We start from the raw sequence: 20769 nt of genomic DNA, 5'->3' as shown, positions 1-20769 counted from the left end.
AAAGCATGGAATCAACTAAGATATCATGAGACTTCCCAGGGGGATATGTACGTTTCCAAGCAAAAAAGATGATGCCAGCCCTCCATTCCCATTAGACAATGCTAACTTTAAGCACTGGCAACGATTAGAGTGATGAGTAAATACATTTGCATTCCAATTAATATCATTGCTAATAGGTATATGGAGCACTTGATGTCCTATTCATTGTCTTTCAGCATTAAATGTTTGTAACTCAAAAGGACAATCCTGCGGATCAATGTGGCTTCTGACAGTCTGTAAATGCCTGCCTGCTCAGCACCCTGAATGTTATTGTATTCTGCTATTCAAGAATGTTGGGTCCTCTCTGCAGATGGTGTCATAAACCTCATGTAGCTGCTGTGGTGGAAGTGACTGTACTATGGCCCAGATTTACTATAACGTTGTGTTGTGGTTGCACAACTTTTTTGATGGAGCTGCGACGCAAAATGTTAGTTGGTATTTCCTAAGCCACTCGATGGCCGATCACCATGCGTGGCTTGGTAAACTAAATGTAAACAATAACGCCCCTCATGCTGCGTTGTATTACACTGCACCTGGGAGGCATTCCATGGGTGGAGTGTAGGTGCTCCCTCACATCAGCCTATGGATTTTGGCACATTCCCAGATTTACACCAGTTAAAGATGCTACACCTTCCTCAGTGAGGCGTAATAAGTGGAAATACATTAATCTCGCCTCTTTACTTTCTCTTCCTATGCGCGATGCATTCTCCATCACAAATAGGAAGTTGAAATTGCATTACAAGATTGTTTTGTGCAGGAAGGTATATATTTCTGCACAAAAAACAACTTTGCCCCTAACGCAGGCTTTCTTGCAGCATGGTACAAGGATGCCTGAGTTGGTGCTAGGAAGCACTTTGAGGGAGCTGAAGAGCACCGTATATTAGCAGATCTGGCGATACATCGAGGTACGTAGAATTCTCAGCACTGGCACGAGTAGACTGATGGATTCTTCAATTTCCAGATTTCTAATGTCAGCTTGGATCTGGCGTAGTACAAGCAGTAGCAGTTTAGGAAATGGCAAAGTGCCGGCCCCACAAAAAAGAGAGCGTCATGATGATGGGAGTAAACCCACTCATGGTTTAAATGTTCTTTTGTCTTTTAACCATTTTGTGATTAATGTATTATGAGATTGTATGTCCTATCTGATATAGCACTGTATCACAAATGTGAAAATCTCGCAACTTAACCCATAGACACAAGCCAGCCCATGTCCTAGAATGGCAGTATCAGGATTGTCAATTGTGGCACTTGTGATCCTAAATTTTAACTCAATTTTGTGTAACCCTATGTAGAACTATGCTCTGCACCAATACCCTCAACCAATTATTTTGATTATTCCTTTATTTCATAATGTATTTAATGAGCACTTGCACTGTCTGTGGTCCAAAATTTCTCTTTAAAGATGTATCAAGCACGCATTTAATATGTTTATAATCTCATAGTGTTATGTATATTTGGAGTTTAGCTTCTATGATAATGAGCTTTTTATCGAAATGTAAATGTCTCTCATCTCTGATGACATTCATTATGATTGTGACTTTATGTTTTTTTAATGTATGTTGTACTTTTATGATCCTGGATATCGAAATAAAGTTATAATGATGATGATGATGATGATGATGATGATGGTGATGATGGTGATGATGACGATGATGATGATGATGGTGGTTTTTTCTTGAGTAACAAAAAGTCAATGGTCCTGGAATTTAAGGATTTTTTTCTGTTGGACATGGTCTTTCTTAGGGGAAATATTTTAAAGCTTTTTGCTTTTTCCTGCTAGCTTTTGCTGTATCTTTCTGCCTGACCTTAGGACTCTGGGCACCTTCCAGCTGTACTGCAGAGGGAAGAATTGTGCATCCTTCCTGCACGAACCAGGAAGTGGTGTGTACGTGGTTGGTTTTGGTGCCGTAGCTATGCATACCCCATAAAGATGTACCTCACATACCCATGGCAGGCACAACACTGGCTAGTAGTGGGACTCAGCCCCTATTGTGCCACTCACTGGATACCCTGTCAACCATGTATTGGGCCTGCCAGCACAGGCTTGAGGGGCACCGTTGCACCCCTGCTTAAGTTTGCATCACTCACACCTCACCCAATTCTGAGTATGCCTTCTAATACAATGAGAACTTCCCCTAGTGAAGCCCTGAGGAACACGAGGGTGGCTTGCGGAAAGCAGGGAGGGGACAGATGGCTGTCCTCCGTACAGGTAGTAAGGATCTCCTGCCCGGATATTCCTCTGTCTTGGAGTTTGAATCCCCACGGGGTACTCCTGAGGTGTTGCCAATGCTCTTTCATGTCCTTAGGACCTGAGCTTGTTCTCACTCCACAGACAGTGTGAAAGTGCGAGCGCCTTTCTACACGTGGCAGGAATTATAGGCAGCATGCACAAGAAGCAACCTGCAAAATCTTTGGGCACTTGTAAAATGGGGTAGTGTGACACATCCTCAGCAACCAGAAAATCATGTAGCCCCCAAACAATGGGTAAAATATTTTTTGAAACATTATTCATCATATGATGCCAGGATTCCTGAGTATCCACTAAAGGTACCTAGCAACCAGAGGAGCCTAGTATTTGAACCCTCAGAAATAATGTTTGCTCTACAAGCCATCACGGGGGGAAGAGCCCGGGGTATCGATAGTATTCCCGCAGATGTTTTTTTTTACATGATAGGGAAAAGTGCTGCAGGGATATAACACTGCTAGAAAATGGTCTTGCAGAGGGTGCCCCCGTTCCTCATTTGTGGAAGGGGGCTATTTTTCTCATTGCTAGCCTTGGCGTGTGCATGGGCCCTTGTACTGGTTTGAATATGTGTCCAGTCTACCACTGCAAGTTTATGGGTGTACACTGACATAGGTATCTAGACTGCCATTGCAGGCAGATATGTGCATGCCTATGACGTTGATGTTCCAACGTGAGTGTGAGCACTTGCACCCTTAGTGTTAGTGACTAGGTATCCGGCCTGCTATCGCAGGCCTGTGTGAGCACACTTGCCTGGTAGTGGGTAAACCAATGTCTGGTCTGCCATTGCATACTTGTGCATGCACACCAGCACCTATGGTGCTAGGGGCTATGTGTACCGAATGCCCATGTGGACTTGAACATCAGACTCGCACCAATGGTACCGGGAACTACATGTCCCACCTGACTGACAGGCTTGTGTGTGCGCGCTTGCACTGATTGTGCTAGGGACTACATATCCCACCTGTCTTGCAGACTTATGTGTGCGCGCTTGCAACTATGCTGCTCATGACTATGTGTCCAGGCTGCTCTTTCAGGCTTGTGCATGCACACTTGCACCCATGGTGCCCTTGACTACATGTCCAGCCTACCATTGCAGGCCTGTGGGTGAGCACTTGCACCCAGAATGGGTAAACCCATATTCAGTCTACCATTACTGGCTTCTGTGAGGCCACTGGCACTAATTTTACCAAGGTCTATGTGTCCAACCTGCTATCGCATGTCTGTTTCCTATCAATGGATTCACCATGCCAAACCCTTTCCAATGGTAAAGCTGACTTAGGCATAGCTTGCTTAGAAATACCACTTATAGAATATGGGAATTTCAATGTTCTAAAACTATTTGTGTGTCTTGGGGCCAGCTCCAATCAATTACCGGAGGCCAGGGGAACACATATGCACATTCCCCAGAGACAGCTATATAAACCATGGGCCTGGCCTGGAATAACAGACCTCTGCCATTTCAGGGCAGATTTGAATAGATTGGTACGGTAAGTTGTGACACTTAATCTCTAGGGGTCAGATCATGGCCCCACTAAAGATTAAAGCATCTGCATTCCACTGCCCCATTGAAGACAGGCCTGATTTCTAGGGGGGACATCTGTGGTTCAAAAGGAAACCCCATGAACCACCCCCAATTTCAAAGGCACCCTTCAGTATAACTACTGGTGCTGCAGGGACCACAACATTCATAAGCGTCCACCTGTTGCAGAACCCTATATGGCCCATTTCTTTTGTATGGCCACATCACTCTTGCGCGTCACTGTGACTGCCTGCTCATTACACACAGTGTGCGATTCATAGGTGCGACCCACGGAGGTCGGTGTGTAGCCATAGTAGGGTCTCATTCTACCTCGTGTTGTTCTGCTGAATTTGCGCCTCTGTGTGTGACCAGGCTGGTCTAGCATAACCCAAATCAATGTGCACCGGACGTTATGCCTCATTTACAGGTTGGTACAGAATTTAAGAGTCTTTGTTTTGTGTGACCAGAATTGCCTGGTGCAATCCATATCAACGTGAACTGGTCATTGTGCCTCATTTCAAGGGAGGTACAGAATATGCAACTCTTTGTGTGTGTGTGATCTGCAGTGTCTGGTGTGACTCATACCAACATAACACCAGACCTTGTGCCCAGACTACCTGGGTATGACACAGATCAACATGTACCTGAGGGGATGCCTGCTGCATCTGAGAGGCTCCCCTGCGTATTTCTCCATTCATTGTTGCTTCCTTCCTGACTCTCATCTCAGCAGACCAACTGCCCTCTTCTCACCTGGCATCTCCCAAAGACATCATGGCACCCGGTAGTAGTGAGACGGATTAACTGGGCCGGAGCAACGCTTCTGAGACAGTTCAGAAGCAGGTCAAGAGACTGCATGACTCCTTTCTGTTTTGAGACCTGTGGGTGACTTACTGAGTGGAGGCCAAACCCCTGTTGTTTGTGTCTAACTCCTAATTATACTTGTCACTTTCTTCACCTGTTCCTGCGATCCCATTCTGAATGGGATCTAGGGATCTTCCATCCAGGGTATTGAGACAGTCAGGGTAAACTGTAGGGTGGAGGGAGGTTAGGGCCACGGGTCTGCAGAGTGTATCAGTTGACCTGCTGAAAATCAGTGCACTGCATTAGGATGCTGAGTGTGTATGAGTGTAAGAATGTTCCATACAGACTGACTGGTATGAGATGCACCGCGTGCAGCAGTACGGTTTTCTGCATTGATTTCATACCAAAAGCACTTTGCATTTAGCACTAGTTGTACCTGCATGGCCCCGTCCAGAGGTACTGCTAAAAAGTGGTCTAATTTCCTCCTAAATATACATGTTTCTGATTTCGTTGTGACCTAGGGTGCCCCCTATAACTGTGTGGGTTTAAATTATAAGGATTGTTGGTGTGGGTCTTAGGTGTATAGCACTTTGTGCTGCTTAACCCCTTTGCCGTGGGGCTAATTCCCCCGTGGTGCCCTGGGGAACGGGGTGCACGCATCGCCGCGGTGCTCATGACGAGCTCGGCTTGTCATGCAGCACAGTGGTGCTGTACTCATGACGAGCTCAGCTTGTCATGACTACGCCCGTTCCAATGGAACGCCCAGCACAGCAGGGGAATTATCCCTGCGTGGGCATTCCGCAACGGTCATGACGAGCTCAACTCGTCATGAACACAGCGCCACCGTGCTGCATGACGAGCTGAGCTCGTCATGGGCACCCGAGAAGTTAAGGGAGCTGTGGACTGTGTGGGGGGGTTAGATTAGGAATTGTCCCCAGTTTAAATATTCTTGATGTTATCACAACACAAGTGGTCCTAGAACTCCTCGTAATAATTCTAAGTGTGATTGGTGCCCAAAAGTACACAACTTTGATTTTGCATTGATTATATACATGTGCTGAATACAAACGATTTTTTACATACGTCATATTTGAAATCTCTTTTGTACCTCATGGGGTATTTATCGTTAGTGAGTTCTGTGCCAATGCTTTACACATTGCCTCTGTGGTAAGCCTGACTGCTCAGTGCCAAGCTACCCAAGGGTGAGCACAGACTATACAGTGAGTGTATTCACCTGCCCTTTAACAGGGGTTGTGGATTCTGTATGGCTGGATTTTTGTCTCAGCCAACCAGAAAACACCACTTTCAACATTGTTCTTGAGTTTGGGCGTCATTAAACAATTTCCCTGCCAAGGGTTGCCAAGCTGACATTGGGCAGCGCGTGGGTGTTCCCACTCCATCCCCATGGATTTTGACGCTTTCCCAGATTTACAAGGATTTATAATCCTGAGAATGCGCAAGAAGAAATAACTTCATTTCTCCTCATTTTTTCCTCTTTGTTTGCTACATTTTTCAGCACACATAGGAGGAAAATTACATTGTTTTTACAGTGTCCCTTTCTACACAAAAACAATAATTCCTACAATGCAGGCACCCTTTCACATGGTGAAAGGGCATCTGCACTGGCCCTGGGCAGTCCATTGTGCACCAGCGCAGTGAGAAGGCCCAGGAATGCGCTGTATCTCAGAGATATGGCGCATTCCTGCCCTTTTCTTTTGATGCAGAGTAGCACCGCAAAGTGACTTGCTGTGTTGCCCTTCGTCAAAAACCAGTACATAAGCCCTTTGGAGTTTAGAAGGGCAGCCGAACTTCGATTATTGTGGTTCACCCGCTGATACAGACTGTCAATGAGGCAGCAGTTACTTTTCCATTAGATCATGATTGTCCTTTCTCATCCATACGATTCTCACCCTTTTTCCAAGTTTGTTCCCAAATCAGACAGGAGCCATTACCTGTTTAAAGTCAGGGTGCCAATGAATGGCTCGGTCATCAATGACGAACTGTTCTTCCCCGGAAGGGTTTATTTGGAAGCTTCCCACTTTGATCCTTGTAGCATAACTGGAGTTGTAGAAAATCCAACTGAAAATGTCAAAGCGAGTGGGAGGGTCCCCTCGATCATCAAAGTAGATTTCATCACCAGAGGAAGTTTTAAAATGAAGATTCTGTATGTAATGATGTAACTGGAAGAAGACAGAGAAATTGAAAGAGGACACAGCGAACAAATAACCATGAGCTGCAATAATACCGATAGCATTGGGCAGGGCATGACTTAGCTGCTACTTATAGACATAACATTTTTGCAGAAGAGGTTGTGAATAATAAACGTTTGATGGGTCAGAGGTCATAAAGAGACTATACCAATGCAGCTCAGGACAACTGCAGTTGCCCAGGTGTAGTTCTGCAGACAGAAAATGCAGTGAAGAGCTGCAGCTGTGTTACTTTGAGGCAGTGAATGTGCTGTAGAAATAACAAGATGGCTTCAGTGGTAGAGACCACACTGTGCCTGTTGAAAGGGTGTTGGGTGCTGGTACTCAGTAGATGGGTGCGATTGAAGTACTAAGTGTCGCAGGAGGTGGTCATGCCAGAATGGCAATAACTGGAGTCATAAGTGGACAGAGCCAGGATAGGGGTGGCATGACTTGGTTCCAATTGGCAGATTTAAATAGGGTTTACGTTCCCCTTGAGCCATGCAGGGTGAAGCAAGGCAACGCAAGCCCTGGAATGGGATTTACTAATCCACACAAAGCCAGCTTGCATGGTTTTGCGTGGCTTAGTAAATCCAGAGTAACACACAGCATCCCAAATCACTGCTTTATGAACATATTTCAAAGGTGGAGCATGGGTGTTGGAGCATGGGTGTTCCCAAGCTTCCACCCATGGATACTGAGGCAAACCCAGATTTAATCAAAAATAGTGAACCTGGCGTTGCGTCATGATGACACGCCTTTCCAAGTGAGACGTAATGAGGAGAAATAGCTTTATTTCTCCTTGTTTTTTACTGATTCAACTTGTACTGCATTCTGTGGCACACATATGAAGAGGAAATACCTCATAGGATTGCTTTTGTGCAGCAAGGTGTCCATTCTGGCACAAAATCAATCCTTCTCTTAATACAGGCCGCCTTGCAGCATGGTGAGAGGGTGCCTGGGTTGGTGCCAGCACAGGGAGTCAGCAGAAATGCAGCATCTTTTAGTAGATATGGCAAATGTTGTCCCTCTCCCTGTCATGCAACGCATCACAGCAAGTTGTCCTGATGAATTGTGTTGCGTTGCATGACTTCTTAGTAAATCGTCCCCAACGTGTCTATGTCTAATGTCATGCACTACTCATTGAGGAGGGAGGTGAAGCATAAATTGGTAGAATCTGTTGTGTTCATGCAGAGGTCATCATAGAGATGGCCGGGCTAGATCACAGAGTGCAGTCTCAAAAAATACCTGGGAAAGGTCTTGCTGTAACCGCCCGGGTATTTTGATATTGGCTTCCTTATTACTATATTTATTTTATTTATTTATTTAGAGGTTTTGTGAGGAAATACCAAGTTCCAGTTGGATACCTCAAAGCACTGACATAAAAGAGAAAAAATACAACTTAAGGAGGAAATTGGAAGTTAGAGTCTACTCAGCAGGTTGAGCCTAGAAACAGTCTTTACAAAACATAGGGCTGGGTTCGCACGTTCAGCCTTTTAGAGGACCTATACATGTATAATGCATTGCTTTGGAGTGAGAGTGAGCTGCTGCTCGGGTAGAATTTCTACCTGAGTGGCAGGAAGATTAAACAGCAGTTTGCACTGCACTCTGCCACTTGCAGAACTCTGCAGAGTTTTTTGTCACTTCACAGAGTTCTGCGTAGCAAAAGCCCGCTAACTACGCCCAGGCCTGCTCCTGATCTCCTGGTCAAACTCGAGGAACAGGAAGCACAGCCAGGCCCCACTGACCAATCACATTTGGTCTGTTTCAACACTCAGCCAGGGAATGGGGGCAAGGGCATGTTCTCCACACAGGCTTTAATACAGCCTGCATGGAGAACAGGGAAAGTGTGCATGACTGTTTTGGGCTGCTTGAGAGGCCTCATGTGCGCTTAGGAGTGGGCAAACCACTCCTCCCCTGCCCTGCTCTGAGAACAGATCAGCCCCATACTAGAGCAGCACGAAGCATTAAATGACAATTCAAAGTTATTATCATTTTATGTTTCTACTTTGCACTTATTAAAAGTAGTAGGGCGATGCTCCTCTGCCATAGTGGTGGAGCCGCCACTGGGAGAAACACATCTTAGAGCCCGGGGCTCACAGGTCTCAACATGTTCTACTAACAACAGGCTCTGGGTGTCGGACCGGCTGTGGCAGCCAGGGTAATTACCCTGCCCACCAAGATGTCCTTCACAATTTTGGTGAGTGGACCATGACAAGAGTGATTCCCAGCCACACCACAACTGCACAATGAGAGCTAGGGGCCTCAGGGAAGACTGGGAGGCTGCTGAGAGTGAAAGATCCTTAATATATGATGTTTTTCCCCTGAATGTACGAGTTTGTGGCAGAAGGGAAGACCTGATACTTTATAACTCCAGAGAAGAGAAAGCCCATGGGAAGCATTTGATGAAAGGATAGCAACACCGGGTTTTGAGACTAGGGACTTCTCCAGTGCTGTTGATTCCAGTAAGACTTCGGAGACCCCTGAACTGAGAGATGCCTTCTGATATCATAGGAGCCTTGGCATAGGAAGGCTCAGGAATTTGGTCTGGGTTCAGGTTACGAAATCAACGCCTCAAAGACCAAAATTATGGTTTGGAATCTAGGAGCAACCCAGCATCAGCACCAGACCAGTTCCAAAATGAGGTATTTGGGGATAAATATTCTTCAGGACATCACTAAGATCGCTGAGATCAACTTAGCTATGATGGTAAGGGAGTTTCAGAGGCTAATGAAATCTTGGGCCCTACTCCCTTTATCCATTATCGGCAGAGTTCATTTGGTCAAGATGTCAATACTCCCGAAAATTACTTTCCTCTTTCATTGCATTCCCCTCCACTTTGAAAAATCCTCAATTGACCAGTTGCAGAGGGATATAAACTCATTTGTCTGAACATACAAATCATCCAGGATTGTTTGGAAAAAACTGAGGTGCAGGAGAGAGAAGGGAGTACTTGCTTTACCGGATATCCAGCTTTATGCTTGGCCCTTCCAATCTTCACAATTGCGCATGCTCCTAAAAATGCCTGATAATACTGGTGCGGGAGGGATGTTTTTAGCTATGCTTAGGGGCGCTAACTTATCAGTGGAGGGTTTTCTGTTCAAATTTGGCGATCCAAAGTAAAAAAAAAAAATTATGCTGAAGGTTCTCCGGGGCTTAGTCAAAACATTGGTAAAATTAACACCTTCCATGCTCATGACGAGCTCAGCTCGTCATGAGGCACAGTGGAGCTGTGCTTATGACGAGCTGAGCTCGTCATGAACAATGGTATTCATAGGAGGGCAGCAGAGGAGGGGAAAAGTCACAGCAGCCAAGGTGTTAAGGAGCTCAGCTGCACTTGGTTACTTCTCCAGCCTGGCTTCCCTCTGCGACTCCCCTGGGGCTCCAGAGTGTTTGAGGTATAGGCTGGCAATTCCCTTGAGGGAAGCCCGACTAGCGGTCTGGGGGGATTCGATCCCGGATGGTACCCTTGTTTCATGGGGGCAACTTAGGGACAGGGTTGGTGCAGGCCTTTTTAGATTTAAATATCTTTAGTTGGAAAGCTGGACCCATTCCCACTCACAAACAATTTGTGGAAGTTTACTCGGATGTGGTAATTCCCTGGAACATCAGCTTGTGACTAAGCCCCCTGGGAAGAAAGAAGTTTCCTTCTGGTACCCAAGCAATATCTGAAGCTGTGGACGGTGAATTCCAACTTGCCCAGGAACAGTGGGGAGGTTCCTTACCAGCGCAAGACTGTGATACATTATCGCAGAACTCCTGTAAGATCTTATATGAGGTAGTAAAACCGGCTAAAAAGGAACTACCTGTTTACCATCCACAGGGCTTACCTTCTCCACAAAACTTTAAAAAATCACTAAAGGCTCACCTGTCTGCTGCAAGAAATGTGGGCTGGCTTCAGCTTCTGATATTCACATGTTCAAAGAGTGTCCTGTCCTTGCTTTCTTCTGGGACAGTACCGGAACATTTCTGGCTAGCACCCTGGGATGTTCTATCAACATCGACTTACCCTTGATCATTTTTGGCTTGGCAGATAGTGTTAGGGGCCCTGTCGGATCGCTGCTTTTTTATGCTATCCTCCTAGCTAGGAGGCAAATTTGTATATGATGGACAGATTCCACTCTCCCCTCCTTTTTAGACTGGCAGACTTCCGCCTTGGTTGTCTCTAAGCTAGATCTTATGAGATCAGGCAGCAAGAAGAATAAAGCATTTATGAACCTCCTGCAACTCAGATGGGGCTCAGAGTTGATTGATTGAATTATTTATTTTTTCTCTCTGATTCCTATGATTATGCTGCCTTAACACTCTCGGACCAAGTCGGATACTCCCAGATTGTTACTGGTAGTTTTACGACGAGGGCCATCTAGCTCTTGGAGCTTGGCAGAAGAGTAATTTCAGCGGGTTCTTCATTAGCACCTAGGCAAGTTCTGGTACCGATAGGCGGGGTCTCCACTTCTAGTCGCCTACGCCTCTCAGCTTGCTGAGTGTGGGTATAGACAACTTGAGTGCAAACTGAAGTGAGGTTGTTGACTAATGAGGACAAAAAAAAGTAAAAAATGTGTTCTAATTGCTCTTTTTATGGCACAAACCATCATTTCTATGTTGTTTCTTGCCAAATGAAATGTTTTATGTTTTACTAGTTTCATTCACCCAAAATGGCTTCAGACTTGCCACACTTTCGTCATAATTAAGACTCAAGTTGTTCTTTAGAACACTCTGTGGGGCTGAAGTTTAACACTGAGTATCAGCTGACAGGAGTTGCTGATAGAAATGAGACATTTCCTAGCTACAGTAAAGGAATCATTTAATTCTAGTAAAGACTCAGAGGCGAGGATTATGTATATCTTTCTTCACTTTTTATTAACAGCAGATTTAAAGCTAAACGAATGAAAAACACTATCCACCCTACATCTGCTATGAGTCCTTGGGAGGAGTCCATGGCAATCGCAAGCCAATAGCAGTACAGTCTGTCCCAACATATAAATCCTTGTGGTCAGCATGCCTTCCTCTTTCTTGCTCCAGGAATCTAAGTCACACGGCGTCACTCCGTTTGGGAATCAGAGCCTACCAATAAAATAACCCGTTAAGTTAATTCATGATCATTATTCACATATGTATGAATACCATCAATACATGATAAGCAGATTTGAACATTTACTTCAAAGCTTGATAACAACAAACATTACCTTTCATGGACACCATATAAATCATATGAAACATAGTGAAACCGGTACAAAATATGCCAAGGAAACATCATCATCAGATTGATACTCCCTGTTTGCCACCAGACGTGGGGTTACATCAGTAATACCCAGGAAATAAAAAGATACTTACTGTAATACAGACCTGTGGGTGGACAGCATATCCTCAATATGTACCAGGTGGGATAAACCTCATCTCTGCATCCTTAATAAGATTAAAAGTTTCCTTAACTATAGCCAGCCATGGCCCTGCAGATAAGTGCTGGACCGGTGGGGCCGGGTAGGGGGGATTTTGAAAGACTGAGGAAAAATTAAATAAATAATTAACTTTCACTCGGTGTTGTCTGTCAAAATCCTCACCTCCCCACCACTCTTACCTGCATGGGCCGCGGCTGACTATAGCTAATAAATTTTTCATTCTGTGTCGGGACCGGAGACGAGGATTATGCATGTTTAAAGCTTACTTACCACAGCCTCATGGATTGGTTTTAAATGAATCCTCTTAAGGGTGGATTCTGAAGACCAATCCGTCGCATACATCGTACCCTCCTGGCAATGGAAGAAGAAGAGACAGCCCTGAATGGCTTCGTGAGAGCAATCAATAATTGTTTCTCACCAAGAAGTCTAACCTCTGCCGTTGTCTCCTTGTAGGCCTTAAGACACCTTACACCGCAAAGCTTGGGACCCACTTCAAAAGCATGATAATTATCCCACCTGGTATTAGTCTTGGTCCTCCTAGAGATGATGAATGTCACCCCCTCTGGGGCAAATACTCGTGCTGTGATCTCAAGGGCCCTGACATCAAATAGTCTCTTGAAAGAGATGAGACAGATAAGACTGGACAGCTCTGTCAAAATATCTTTCCTAAATAGATATTAGTAATCTTGCAAGGCCATCAAAAGGCACAACACCCGGTTCACATCCAACAAACCCGAGTATCTAGGCTCTGGGGGAGGAGACATTGGGTTACCTTTCAGCAATTTGCACACCATGGGTGTTCCCCGACCAGGGTGTATTTAATGGGCAGGTGTCAAGTGTAAGGACTTAAGGCAACAATAATATCAGCATCAGTTAATGTACAACAATCAACAAAACAAGATATATGGAGAACCCAGAGAAAGCCAGCAAATACTGTTTATCTTTGTGAAGTAACATTTTTTATTGTTTAATTGAGTATAGGAAATTCATTTCATTATAAAACATCACCTCATTCATACTAGCTCTTACATATCCTCATTCACACTTTATACAACAACATACAATAAAAAAGACAGCTTACTATTGGAGTATAGTTCATAGAGATAATAACAATTGATGTCTGACTTTCATAATCATCAAAGAACAATGTTACACAATGATCACAACTTGTTGAAATCTTCGTGCGTTTCGGCATAGCACCATGCCTTCATCAGGAAAACAGGGGCCACAATAGATCAGAGGTGATTTCTTATATCTCTGAGTTAAGATACTCAGTTCTTTTCTGTAGCTGTTGAGGGTGTAGAGCCTTCACTGTTTATAGCCAGGTACAAAGGAGGACTTATGAGCCTCGAATGGATTGTAATATGATTTAGCTCTTCAGACCCAGAGCAATATAGTGATAGCATCCAACTCCGGTAGAGTCGTCCATTATAATCTGGTTTCAATAATTTGGCTAGTAAGTAGATAATATATTTATTTGGTGAAATTGGGTGGCCGTGTAGGGCATTCCTCCTCACGCTGCGATATCTGCAGAAAATGGCAGAGCGAAGGAATTGATAATGCCATAAGCTAGACCGGAACCAGACAGTTTAGTGAAACAATTCAGGACAACTGTAATTTGCGCCCCCACTGGATCCAAGTGTCTCTCCGCACAGCAATGAATCCATCATCTCCAAGTCGATCTATCTGTATTGCTTGGTTGGCCCTGGGGCCCATGCCTGCTGGATGAGATTTCAGCGTTATCTGGAAGCCTGCCGTCTTGCCAGAATCACCTGAAATCTTCCACACCATGAACAGAAGTTGGCCCTGCAGTACCATAGGATGAGAACAGCCCTGGGGAACCTGCATGATCTCAGGGAATGATGTAAGTCTGAGCAGTTCCATTCATGAGAGTTCCAGAAGGCAGGGGAACCATGCCTGAGAGCTCGATTGGTGCCACCAGAATTAAAGATGCCTTCTGACTTCGGACTTGATCCGCCACTCTGGGTATTAGGAAAAAAGGTGGTAACCTGTAAGCCTGCCCCTCCTCCAGTCCTGCAGGAAAGCATCCACTGCTGCAGCTCCCAGGTCCAGGCCCCAAAATACGTACTGAGGAATCTGTGCATTCAGTCTGGATGTAAACAGGTCCACAAAGCAGGGACCCAACTGTCCCATCAGGGCTTAAAGATCACTGAGTCTTGTTGCCAATCGCTGGTATCCGTGAAATGTCTGGAGTTCCAGTCTGCCACCGTATTCAGGGAACCCAGCAGGTATTCCACAGTTACAGAGATCTGTCGTTCTAGGCAGTAGTGTCACACATCTTTGGTCATCTCTTCCAGTGCCATCAATCTGGTAACCCCAGTTTGTTGATATTCTGGACCACTGTTGTGTTGTCCATCCTCAATAGCACTTAGCAGGAGCCTTTGTCCATCATCAAAGAGTGGATCGCAAAGGAAACAGAGACAGTTTATATGTAGGTTCAATTTGTCCTCTGTCAATCGTGCCCCTCATGGAGACATCCCCACATCTGGCCCCGCAGGCCAGATGGCTGGCATCAAAATCTAATCAACAGAAAGAATCGGGGGTCTAAAGGACAATATTATGGGGAGCTAACCTAAACTTCACAATAGTAAGTTAGTACTCAAGTTACTAGGAAAGCCTAAAAGAAAGAACTCATACATAGGCAAGAACACTAAAGTGTTAAGTGACACGATCCAAGCCACTAGCTCTGGATTGCCATCAAATGGGCATTGTGATCAGTCTTATCATATGGTCATCCAGTGTAGGATATGGTAAGTCCCTTGATCATCGAGACCTATTACCATTCAATGACTCGTGGACTGGATCATGTCCATAACAACTATAGGACCAATGAACAGCTGAATAATTGATTGCTAGAGTAATAGTAAAGAGCAGTGCAAAAAATATACGTGCAGTGAGTTAAAATAGAGTAATGTGTCCAGAAGAAAGTACAAGTTTAATTGAGATATGGGCACATCCATAATTAAAAACAGAACAGTGCAATCAACAGTATAAACATATAACTGTCAGAAAAAGGGCCAACATGTTTCAGCCAAACGGGCAACTAGTCCCTAGGCTTTCGTCGGGCCTCTGCTCTCAAAGAATTGCTACTGCATCAAAATGTGAAAATACAAAAAATTAAAGAAATGTGAACATTAAATCAATGAATTCAAGGTTGGAATAAATACAACCTGTAGTGTGCTAATCCTCTGTGTCAGTGAATGCAGATGGCATCTGCAACAAATATGAAGTGAAGCAAAATACACTATACATGTGTTACTACTATGCATGGTTTTTTCAACAAAATATAATACTGATAAAATAAATACTCAGAATTTTTCACCCAGCTTGACCGGGGACTGAACCTCACCTCACCTGGACCGTGCTCAGGTTATCGAGGACCCGCTCTGTGAAGATAGAAAGCAGACACAGGGGGGAATAGAGAGCTACTAGTAAGCAGTCTCTTTATTTCCTCACTTATATAAACCCATTAGTCACATGATCATCCTCATCCACTTGGGGTTAAAATAAAGGGTAACTGACTGGTATCATGTTCCACACATAAGGCACCACAACACGGCTTCATACAAAAAAACTAAGTGAGAAATTAACACCTTAGTCTATGGTAATATTCAGAAATAACCAATGCCCTGGTAAAATTCACCATAAGGGCTCAATCAACTTCTTTATGAGTATTTTCTCAAGTGACCCATAACCTCTATACCATATCAAACAGATTTATTTATTTATTTATTTTATTTTTGACATTTATAAAGCGCGACAAATACTCGCAGGCGTCTTGGCGCTGAGAATGCACTTACTTGTAAAGCGGAGACCTAGAGAGAGTAGTGGGGAGTTATTGGTCAAACAGCCAGGTCTTTAAAAGTTTACGGAAATGAAGAAGGGAAGGACTCAACCTGATATTTTGGGGGAGAGTATTCCACAATTTAGGAGCTGCTACTAAAAAGCGGCGATTGCCCCAAGATACTGTTTTGGAGCGTGGAATGACTAGCTGGTTGAGGGTGGCAGAACAAAGCAATCTACTAGGTTTGTAGAGTTGGGGTTGGTCTTTCAGAAAATGTGTTCCTTGATTATTGAGTGCCTTGTAAACTATACATAAGGACTTGAAATGTATTCTGTTCCGGATCGTCAGCCAGTGGTATTCCTTTATAATTTTTGATATGGGCTCGTATTTTGTCTTCCCAGAGAGCAGACGTGCTGCCGCATTCTGTATGGATTGTAGTTTCATTATGACTCTGGACTGTGCATTGAGAAATAAGCCGTTGCAGTAGTCCAGAGTTGACAGAACTAAGGAGCTGACCAATGTTTTGATGGCTGTATCCGGGAGAAAAGGGCGAATTTTTCTGATCATTTTCAGTTAGTAATGGGCTGTGGTTACTGTTTTATTTGCGTGGTCCATAAAATTAAGTCCTTCGTCGAAAATGACTCCTAGATTCCTGACTTTGGCTGTCGGGCTCGGGGGAGTGCCAAAGGCTTCTGGCGACCAACAGGATGGCCAGGCTGGGAGAAGGGGTCCAAAAATAACTACCTCATTTTTTTCTGAGTTCAATTTTAAACAGTTGGGAGCCATCCATTCTCCTATGTCAAGCATTCCATTTTTAAATTTCTTTGCCACTAGATCTCCGTCGCCTTTAATGGCTAATACCAGCTGCGTGTCATCAGCTGGTAATTGTTGTAGTGCCGTATTGGGATCAGTGGACACAATTGGGCGAGTATGGTCCAAGTTTGTGCTGAGGTCATCCTGATTTATGTTTTTCCAGTCTTTGAAGGATTTTTGAGATGTTGGAGCTATATTCATCACACTGTGTCAGAGGTTATTATTAGTTCTCCGCTCTAAATCACCCCACAATGCTTACAAACTCGGTCAGGAGATCAACAAATGAAAACGGGCCATCCTACCTGACCTTCGTTGCCTCAAGACTATCCTGAGTCTTGGGGAGGCGAAAAACGGCGTTGGTGGCACGTTTAAAAAGAAAAAGTCGGAGGGAATATTTTCTCTGCCGCAATCCCTACATTACACCACTCAGTTATATTCAAAATCAATTGAAAAGTTATGTAAATAAATGTTATACGGATTCAGTGCAAGTTTTAAACAAATAGCGCCTTACTTGGTACGCGAGTCCGTTGATTCCATTCGGGACTCCTGTAATGTTCGATAAAAACTGCTGCGACCGTGCGGAAGTGTTGGACTACAAAAAGATGTCATCGTTATCATGTATGTAGTTCCAACAAAACGAGCGTATTGCCATGACTCCAAATCAAACTGAAACGTCCCCCTATATCGTTCCTCAGGCTCTATACATTCATAGAAGTGATAGATTGTTATAGAAATGTCGGGGCACAGTTGTAATTCCTATGTGCATTATCTATGTTCCCTGCAGTACCGGTAAAACTACAGGATGACGTCATCGCAATGTCGTTTGTAGTTCGTTACCACAATAAACTTTATTCCACAAGCAAAATATGCTGTACTGTGCCGTAGTTTGCTAATAGTTTTTTTACCACTAAATGGGACTTATTTAAGTGCAGTGTGCGGCCTATTGCTTATAACTAATTTCTTAGTGCCAGAAAGGTCCTATCTATTCTTATCTTCTGTTACACTTATAGTGTCATGAGTGGTAAACAAAGCCAACTATAATAGCTTGCCATCTTCATAGGCAGCGATGCAAGTCATAAGCTTGAATACTGGTTAGCGATGCAAGTCTTAAGCTTAAATACTGGGGACATTCTCGATGTCTACCACAATGTCAATAATAACAAAAACAATACAAAAACAAAATAGGCACCTGGAGACTCTGTCTACCCTCGTGGTAGCAATCCACAAACTGCACCATACAGCTGGGAACCTTCTAAATATTCCCACACTGGCGTTAAAATAAAGGGAAACTGACTGGTACCTTGTTCCACTCATAAGGCACCACAACACGGCTTCATACAAAAAAACTAAGTGAGAAATGAACACCATAGTTTATGGTGTTATTCAGAAATAACCAATGCCCTGGTAAGATTCACCATAAGGGCTCAATCAACTTCTTTACGAGTAATTTCTCAAGTGACCTATCTCATCACCTGTCCGTGCTCGGCTAGATATGTCGGAATGACGACACGTAAAGGTGCGCATACGCATGCTTGAGCACAAGAGTTCATTCCGTTGCAGAAAAACAATGATGAGTTTGACTAAACACTTTGTAGATAAATAGCTTTGAGAAGAAGAATTCCAGTGGACTGTAATAGAGAAACCTCTAATACCATCACATATCAGTAATGCCCCCAGATATCTGTTCGTTAAAGAACAGAAATGGATATTCAAGCTTCACACCAATACATTGGGGCTCAATGATGATATACCCTGGTTGAACTTATAAGTTTGAGGCCTATTTGTATTTTATCTGCTGCTTGGGGTGCAACCATCCAGAGGGTTGACATCCTAGGTGTGAGATTTGATAAACTGAGGGGATAGCACATTCACCCATCTACATTAAGAATATCATAGTACAGTGTGGGAATATGAAGTGACTTTGAGGTAAAAATTAGAAGGTGACTTGCATCGCTAACCAGTATTCAAGCTTATGACTTGCATCGCTACCCATGAAGATGGCCAGCTATTATAGTTGGCTTTGTTTACCACTCATGAACCTAAAAGTGTAACAGAAGATAGGAATAGATAGGAGATTTCTGGCACTAAGAAAGTAGTTATAAGCAATAGGCCGCACATCGCACTTAAATAAGTCCCATTTAATGGTGAAGAAACTACTAGCAAACTACGGCACAGTACAGCATATTTCGTTTGTGGAATAAAGTTTATTACAAACATCATCGCGATGATGTCATCATGTAGTTTTACCAGTACTGCAGGGTACATATATAATGCACATAGGAGTTGCAGCTATGCACCGACATTTCAATAACAATCTATCACTTCTGTGAATGTATAGAGCCTGAGGAACGATATAGGGGGCCGTTTGAGTTTGATTTGGAGTCATGGCAATACGCTTGTTTTGTTGGAACTACAAACGTGATAACGATGACATCACTTTGTAGTCCAACTCTTCTGCATGGCCACGGCGGGTTTTTACCAAACATTACAGGCATCCCAAATGGAATCAACGGACTCGCGTACCAAGTAAGGCGCTATTTGTTTAAAACTTGCACTGACTCTGTATAACATTTATTTACATAACTTTTCAATTGATATTGAATATAACTGAGTGGTGTAATGTAAGGATTGCGGCAGAGAAAATAGTCCCTCCAACTGTTTCTTTTTAAACGTGCCACAAATGCCGTTTTTCGCCTCCCCAAGACTCAGGATAGTCTTCAGGCAACGACGGTCAGGTAGGATGGCCCATTTTCATTTGTTGATCACCTTACCGAGTTTGTAAGCATTGTGGGGTGATTTAGAGCAGAGAACTAATAATAACCTCTGACACAGTGGGATGAATATAGTAGCTGTTTGATATGATATAGAGGTTATGTGTCACTTGAGAAATTACTCGTAAAGAAGTTGATTGAGCCTGTATGGTGAATTTTACCAGGGCATTGGTTATTTCTGAATATCACCATAGACTAAGGTGTTCATTTCTCACTTAGTTTTTTTGTATGAAGCCGTGTTGTGGTGCCTTATGTGTGGAACAAGGTACCAGTCAGTTACCCTTTATTTTAACCCCAAGTGGATGAGGATGAGCATGTGACTAATGGGTTTATAGAAGTGAGGAAATAAAGAGACTTCTTACCAGTAGCTCTAAATTCCCCCCTGTGTCTGCCTTCTATCTTCACAGAGCGGGGCCTCGATAACCTGAGCACGGTCCAGGTGAGGTGAAGTCCAGTCCCCGGTCAAGCTGCGTGAGCTCCTTAACGAAAGGGTCCCTTAACAAGTTACCCTTCGCTATGGCCTTCGCTTCAGATGAGGAGAGCTCTCATAGCTTTGGGTCTTTTTTTAAAAGAAGGGAACATTTCCTCTCAGCCAACAAGGCACAATTGGCATTGCCCAAAAGGCACATTGCACATTGCGCCCAACCAGCTATGATATCCACTGGGAAGGGTTTCTCTGATTGCTTAGATTGTTCAGATAGGTCTATAATTTTGGTAAGGGGGCCCACAACGTCAAGTAATTTGTCTTGACACAACTTCTAGGAGTGGTCAATACCCTTCTTTGGGTCTTTCATTAAGCCTGGGTGTAAAACTCTGCTCCGTTCGCTGAGTTTGTGGAGTTTTCGTTACTCCGTGTTTCGAGTAAAACGCGGAGTTGACGAAAACTCTGCACTCCACAACGGAGTGGAGTTTTTTTGTGTTTGCGCAACTGAAATTTGTTTTTGCGCACACTGGAGTGACTTACTGGGTGCCTGCATTTGTCGACACGATTTCCAGAGCAGTTTGCGAGTGCCACGAGATTTGCTAGGCGGCTGCAGGGTCCCACCAGAGGTTGCGATCGCGAAAACGTCATTAGAGTGAGCCAGCGGAGTTCCGGTGGGGGTTTTGTGAAGATCACGATCCCGAACGTGCAGAGTCTACCACAACTACAATCTGGAAAAGGGTCTCTCCCCGAACAGCATCAAACCTTCT

The 20769-nt window shown here is 44.1% G+C and overlaps 1 protein-coding gene across 1 annotated transcript in view; it reads right to left on the bottom strand.

Annotated features, from left to right (window-relative positions):
- Nucleotides 1-20769, bottom strand: part of LOC147689417 (vomeronasal type-2 receptor 26-like) — a 215335-nt gene that overhangs the window by 54449 nt on the left and 140117 nt on the right. The window contains exon 2 of the mRNA XM_086940095.1: nt 6557-6784. Within this exon, the coding sequence (XP_086796221.1) occupies nt 6557-6784 (228 nt within the window). The remainder of the gene's footprint in view (nt 1-6556; nt 6785-20769) is intronic.

This window comes from Lissotriton vulgaris, chromosome 10 (genome assembly GCF_964263255.1).
Source record: "Lissotriton vulgaris chromosome 10, aLisVul1.2, whole genome shotgun sequence".
Taxonomy (NCBI): domain Eukaryota; kingdom Metazoa; phylum Chordata; class Amphibia; order Caudata; family Salamandridae; genus Lissotriton; species Lissotriton vulgaris.
This window is presented reverse-complemented; position numbering and strand designations above follow the sequence as displayed.